This window comes from Erpetoichthys calabaricus, chromosome 1 (genome assembly GCF_900747795.2).
Source record: "Erpetoichthys calabaricus chromosome 1, fErpCal1.3, whole genome shotgun sequence".
Lineage (NCBI taxonomy): Eukaryota > Metazoa > Chordata > Cladistia > Polypteriformes > Polypteridae > Erpetoichthys > Erpetoichthys calabaricus.
This window is the reverse complement of record NC_041394.2, coordinates 66,227,988-66,235,722: the sequence shown is the minus strand read 5'-3', so window position 1 is coordinate 66,235,722 and position 7,735 is coordinate 66,227,988. Positions and strand designations below refer to the sequence as shown.

Here is a 7,735-nt window from a genome sequence, read left to right as displayed (position 1 = left end):
AATATCAACTAAACAAAACACAGAAAAACCTCTGCTTTAGGGATTTCTCTTAAAAAATTTTTTTTTTTACAATTTTACAATATGCAACAAAGACATTTCATGATGCACAACCCTGGAATCAAGCTTCTTTTTTGTCCAAATTTAGCTACCTTTATTATACCGAGTTTAGATGTCATATACCATAGCATTGCAAAGTTATACTGCTTGGCATAAGGTGTCCCCCTTTTTGGAAACATTTAGTCTCTTGCACCTAAACAATCTCTCAAAACAAATATTGCAGTTGCAGTTAAATATTTGCTTTATTATTTAGAAAAATATACATATATATTTTTTACACACACACACTATACAGTACATAATTCAAAAGCTGTGTGTACGTATAATGACCTTCAAACCTTTACTTTCAAAATTATTTTTCATGCCAGTGCTTGAAACAATTTCTGTTTACTACCTGGCACAGGAAAACCTTACATTTTGTATAACAGATTGGCATGTTTGTGATATAATTCAAACATATTCTCCTGCCTTCTGTTGCAGCTGCCTCACATTTGTTTATTGTGCTCTTGCATTTCATGTCTGGAATAAACTAAGTACATACGCACATTTTCATATCAGCTTCTTCCAGTGCTGGGTTACAGGGGTGGGGACATTGCCTTTCCTGGCAGTCCTGTGTGCGGGGCAGGAAACAGCCCAGGCCATGGCCCTGGAGCTAGTCACACAAATACCCCCCACACACACACACAGACAGACACATAAACCAATGTTTCTCTATTACGTTTGGGTCACAGGTGGCCGTAGCTGGGTTTCAAGCACATGAGACTAATTCACGGTATAAGCTGCCCTCCCACCACCAAACACTTGCAGTAACCTTCCAATGGCCAATCTTCGATTTTACGATGTATGTAATCTTGCTCCTTTCTGCTAGAAGTATACAGGATTAGAAACATAATAAAAGTATTGCATGACATTGTTGATACTGTTGGTGGATGGGTTGGACGAGAAAGGAATTACATTACGAACAAGTCAGTAACTGAAACAACCTTTTTTTCTCTCCTCTTTGTCATGTACTCACAACCTTGCAATGCAAAGGGTATGATACAGTGACACTTGATTGAGGCAGGGAGTTCTCAAGTGAAACTTCGAGAAGCAAAGGTACAGCGTAATAGTACTCACTAGTATGCCAAGAAATGTTGCAGATACTCTTAAGTTGAAATCAGAAAAGCACTGTTCAGACAACTAACTTAAGGAGAACATACCGCAGACAGAATCTGGGTATGGTAACTGAATCCATGAAATTTAAACTGTAAAAATGTTTGAAGACGACATTTCTCTTGTACAAACTTCAAGTCTTCACATCAACCAAACAATCCACATGCACTCGCAAAGAAGCTTCTGCACAACATTGCATAAAGTTGAGCAGCCACACACACACCTTTTATACACAGCTGTGACATGTAGTATGAATGATCAATCATAGACAACTATGTATCACTGGAATGCTTTGAGGCTCAAGAATGGTGGGATCATTGATAAAGGCAGATTCATGTCACTCGCTTCTGCATATATGTCTCCAAATCACATATTTTACTAATGAAATAGAGAAGACATTAATCTTATTTATATAAATACCATTATTGCTTTTGATTAATTTATGATTTTATTGTAACACAGACAAACAACTTTGAAATATATGCATCAATGACTACATTCAACAGGTTACTCTGTTCACTTCAAAGTTGGACAATGATAGCGGACAGTGGTGAGATTTCAGCCAAGAATGTTTAATTTAGACAAAAACTGTATCTATATATATAATTCTCTAAGCCGCCGCCAGAGCGGGCAAGACACCCATGAAAGCACGCAGGAAGGAGCCATGCCCACAACCATGAAAGTACGCAGGAAGGAGCCACGCCCACCAACTCTAAGACCATTGGATATGACGAAAACTTGCAGAGCCACGCCCACCAACTCGGACACGACGCCTCGGAAAACACGCCGTCATTTCTGTTTGTCTGTGCTACAGTCCACATGCAGCTCTGAGCCACGTTGACTTTTCGGTTACAACGCACGACCGCGTGCAACATTGCAAACTATTTTACACGCTACATACAGCAATTTGCATCCGCGACAAACATGCGTCTTCTTAGATGGTCCTGCAGGAACACGGAAAACGTTTCCCCGCCCACCAACACTCTTTACTCCCCGGCTCGCGTCCACCGCATCCGCGACAAACATGTGTCTTCTTAGATGGTCCTGCAGGAACATGGAAAACGTTTCCCCGCCCACCAAAGCAGGACCATGTAAGAAGAGGCATGTTTGTCGTGGATGTGAATTGCTGAATGCAGCGTCTAAAACAGTTTGCGAGGGGTATCCCATGGGATCCTTAAAACAATCCTTTAAAACTGGGGTTAAAACACAATGAAGGAAGCAGTCTTTAAAAACCAATAAGCCCTGTGCCTCTGTTTCATTAGCGTCTCACCTGCTTCACCGATGCAGGCCCTGCAACAGTCGAGACGCTCTCTCAGCAGCTGACCTTCTCTGTGCCTGACTCCACTATAGGCTGCAACAAAATTATGAAAGTACGGGCGCATTTGTTTCACACAAGCTGTGTGTGTGGGTGGGTTGGTGTTAGTTAGTTAGTTACTCGAAGGATTTCAAAATTTAATATGCACAAGCGGTAACACTGCAAAAGCAGCCCAAACCAGAAAAGACGGCTGGCAAAAAGTGGCCGACAAATTAAACGCGTGTGCATTGTACTTACTGAAAGCAGCGTTACGGATTTTGCAAATGTTCATTTTTTTCCCTCTGCTTAAAAACATTTAAAAAGCGGCGTGATTATGTGGCGTATAATACGCAGCGGGTTGGTATGCAGCGTGTAAAACAGTTTGTCGCGGATAATTTGCCTTTTACTATTACACGAAGACAACTTCCTGTTAATACTTCGTTACATTGATATAGCGGTGTTCTCAGTATTCAAAGCGCTATCCACACAGGGAGGAACCGGGAAGCGAAACCACAATCTGCCACAGTCTCCTTACTGCAAAGCAGCAGCACTACTACAGCGCCACAAGGCAGTTAAAGAATACACCGGGCTCGATTTTGTTTTCACTTCTGTTTACAGAGATCGGGTCGTAGATAGCATTGTTGCAATGTTACTTTTCTTGGTGGCTTACTACATTACGGATGTTTCACATGTTCATTTTTTCCCCTGTGCTTAAAAGACATTAAAAAAGTGTTTCTCAACTGTGACTCCGGAACATCTCAGTACGCAAGCTATATTAAGCGTCAACAACGAAGACTCGCTACACCTTAATCTACAAGTTCTGACAGTTATCCCTACCGACGAAGTAACTTTCACCAGCGTGGCCTTCTTCGTCACAGACGATCCCGCTTTCAGTCACGGAATTATATGTTGCTCTCTCCAGAGGTCTATCTTTTCATTCACTGACAGTGGTATCCACAAACCCACCCCATTTGGACAACTGTGTCGTTCTGGAAGTGTTCACCCATCAATACATAATTATGCAGCATATGCTACGCCACGGGTTGGCTAGTTAAGTATTAAAGAACACAAAAGAATAATCAAGAAAGCTTCTAATAGAAGGACCTATGTGTATTTAATTGGTGCAGTTTCCTAATTACACAACTTTGATAAGCCCAATCACAGTTGGGGACAGAATACCATAGTGTACGGAGGTACATCGGACAAGTGGGTATACCCTCAAAAATCCTTGACCTGAACGCTCTTTCTCCAGTGGAAATGTTGGTGTATTTATGAAGATACCCCTTCCTACTACATCTCTGATTATAAATATGGCTATCATGAAAAGGGTGGAATCATTTAAGTTTCAGGTCGGCTCTTAAAGTCTTGCTCTAAACAGCTCTCTCCACTTTTTCATTTGCTTTTTAACTGGTCTCTGACCTGTGGTGCTGTACCTAATCTGTAGAAACATTCAATCATTACCCCAGTATCGAAGGTTTCTAGGCCAAGCTGTTTAAATGACTACAGACCAGTGGCACTTACCTCTATCCCAATGAAATGCTTTGAACATTTGATGAAAAACATTTTAATGACAGAGACAAAGTCTTTTCAAGACAACAATCAATTTGCTTAATGTGTAAACAGAAGTGTGGAAGATGCTCTGCTTGTTATCTTACATCAAATCTACACCTTTCTTGATCAGCCTGGTTCATATGTCAGAGCACTATTTTTGGATTTTTCTTCAGCGTTCAATATCATACAGCCTCAAATACTGATTGGGAAATTGAACAGTATGAATGTAAACCCATTTATTACACTATGGATTCAGGATTTTCTTTTAAATCGTTCAAAGTACAGGACACTTTTTCAATAGTCATTCATTCAAATACAGGAAGTCCGCAGGGGTGTGTCTTATCACCATTACTGTTTACTTTGTACACAAGTGACCTGAGACAGAACAATGACCACTGCTCCATTATCAAGTATGCTGATGACACCATGCTCATAGGATGAATATCTGGGGTGGATGAAAGCCACTGTCTAAATCAAGTGGACTGTATGGTAAACTGGTGCAATAAAAACTCTCTCACTCTGAATGTAAAAAAGACCAAAGAAATTAGATTTTAAGAGACAGAAACCTATATGTTCACCTATTGTTGTTCTGGGGGAGGAGGTAGAAATAGTGACTGAATATAAATACTTAGGAACGTACCTAGATGACAATCTTAACTGGAATACTAATACAAAAAAAATATTCTCTAAATGCAACCAGCACTTATTTCTCCTCCATAATCTCAAACTATTTAAAGTAGACAAGGACCTCATGTTGTCCTTTTATCTGATCCAGTCTGTGATCATATTCAGTTTCATTGCCTGGTTTAATAGTCTGACAAACCAAAACTCAAAAAAAGCTCCAGCACATTACTAGTGTGTCAGAGGGCAATGTTAAAGAAACTGGAAATCATCTCAACTGATGACAGACATCCATTAAATTAAGAACTAAACTTCAGTAAATCAGGAAGGGTAGTTTCTTTGAAAACCCACACAAATCACTCCAGAAATTCCATTCTTCCTTGTGCCATTCAACTTTTCAATAAGAAATATCGGAGATAATGATTAAGCTTTTGATATAGATATCCTGTAACCTTTTTGTTTGGTGTAAATATGCATTATCTAACTGCCTTACCTTAACCTGTCTTGTTTCTATTTGTTTGTTTTATTTCATTCTGTCTGTTATTAGATGCAACTGAGAAGGCAAATTTCATGTTTTCTTGTGTAAACATGACTAAATAAAGAAACCTTAAAGTTTCTGCACGCCACTATGTCTTAGTTGGAACACTGATGACATCATAACTTTGAGACTGTGTACACAAAGCCTTTCTAACCCACCATCCTAAGAGTTAAATCCACCTCAATCAATATTATGCAGGGAATTATGCATTATTATGCATTACGTGTGGGACAGGAACAGACCCTGAACAAGATGTTAGTCCATTCCAATGCCGAGCCATATACTTATACTTGGACTCAGACTCAGATTCACACAGTGCCAATTTTGAATTCAAAATTAACCTAACCAACATTTCTCTGGGGATGTGGGAGGGAAGCAGGAGTATATAGTTTTAAAAACCATGCAAAAAACACTGAGTATGTGGGGACAAAAATATTCTGTCAGTTGTATGTTACCACATATGAATAGGTGGAAGGCCTAAAATCACTTTCTGCTGCACAAATGAATTGCCATTCAACAGAATCCAAAATTTAAGTAGTAAGAGATCTGAATATGGCTATACTACAAACCAGGACAGTTGTTTAACATAGACTACAGCGCCAACATGAGCTGCCAGCCGACCAACATTCTATAAATAATATCAGCAAATCATATAGGATGCAGAACAACCTACAGAGTTTAATGGTCATAGCAGGAAAGAACTGAATGTAACTAATACTGATATGTGTGGGAGGAAAGAAATAGAAAAATAAAACTACCACAATGCCATCACGCATAGCACAATTCTCAAAAAACAACAGTAATAAATATCTAGTTTTACTTAGCACATAGAAATTCTTACACATTCACATATTTACATCCCATTAAGTCACAAGCCACTCATGGTTCTCAATCAGTACTGCCATAACATGTTAGCAAAAATGAACAAATTATGCTCACTCTATTCTTGCTGAATTAAGCTTTGTTGAGGAAAAAATAAATAAATAAATGGGATTTTCTGGGATTTGTATTCACTGTCAAACACCTGAAAAAATCTGATCTTAGAAAGTGACAATGAGCATGAACACACCCATGTTATATCAGCACTACACCGTAAAAGAAATAAAGCTTTGAAACAAAAAACTTCAGCCTGATGGTTTAGGAGACAAAGGCCTACACTATAATTACCAGTTGCTGGCATTTCCCTGTATAGAGCATCTCACATAAAGCATACGTCTCCCCTTACATTGAAAAAATAAGGCATTCCCTACCAGACAGAGAAATTGTAAGCGAACACCCAAGTTGAGATGTCCAGCTTTACAGTTCCTCCACCCCTCCTTCACCTAATTCACATTTGAAGTATAATGCAGCATTGCATGCTATCAGTCCATCTCCTTGGAAACCATGATGCTAGATGTGGGCAAACAGTAAACAAATCACTTGAAAGCTTATCATGCCTGGATTCCTAAGCAAAGGCAAACAGCAAGAAAGGGGAGGATAAAAGACACTGCTCAATGTAAGCTGGCATATGTTAACCTATTCAAGTCCAGCTTTGATTGCCATCACTGTATACCCCACCCTTTTGAATTTAGACAGCCAATGTAGCATACTCTGTTACCTGAAATGGACACTGCGTCTGGTAGAGGCTTTCATGTCCATTTCAGTCTCTCGCCGCATTTTCATACGTATAGGTTCTGCTTCCTTTTCTCTTTCCAGGTTATTATTAAAATGTGCTTCTTGGTCTGGATAAAATTCCAGAAGACGCCGTCCTTTCAAAGGTCCTGTTCCTACTGGTGCTGATGGTTCCAGGGTTTTATCTGTGATTCTTAAAATAAAAAAAAGTAGAACCATGACAACATGAAGGACTAAATGCCACTTTAACTAAAATGAGATGCATGGTGAAAAGGAAATGGGCACAATGGGTAGATATCTAGCCACTTCGCAGGTCTAAGATGTTATGCTTTAGATGTTATGCTCTAAGATAAAATGTTAAATAGGGAAAAGACCAACCTCACAGGTCCAAAGCTAAAAGTGATGAACAACAGGACTACCATGACACACACTGCTTTCCTGTTGTTAGCAAAACCAAGTCGGACATCAGTGCCCTGTGGAAAAGATACAGAGCAATTCAATGTCATCCTTTTACTTGAAAGAGACACATACTTTTAATACCCAATCAATTATGCCCTGCTTACTTTTTTCTATAGTCATGTTCTTTAACCACCATATTCATACATATTCACCAGGGAAGTGGGCATTGCAGTATGTTGATCTTATGTACTTTGAACCATATGGTTCCAACAAAAAATGCAAGAATTCTGAAGTGCTTAGGCTTTGTGAAAGGTGCTATACAAAGAACATCTGAGTGACAGAGTTTGCTTGGATTAAGCCTTTAGTGTGCTTACCATAGGTCAAAAATAACTAGAGCTCAGCGTCACAGAAAAAGAATTTGGTAGCCAAACTGAAGTAGCATTAGAAATTACTGGGAGCTTTGTGGAAATTTGAGTACGTGACCAGCTGCCTCATTAATGAGAAAGCTCATA

General features: G+C 39.3%; 1 protein-coding gene across 1 annotated transcript in view; it reads right to left on the bottom strand.

The window, feature by feature from the left end:
* atf6b (activating transcription factor 6 beta) overlaps positions 1 to 7,735 on the bottom strand; it is a 96,599-nt gene that overhangs the window by 27,645 nt on the left and 61,219 nt on the right. The window contains 2 exon segments of the mRNA XM_051920274.1: positions 6,811 to 7,017; positions 7,203 to 7,297. Of these exon segments, the coding sequence (XP_051776234.1) occupies positions 6,811 to 7,017; positions 7,203 to 7,297 (302 nt within the window).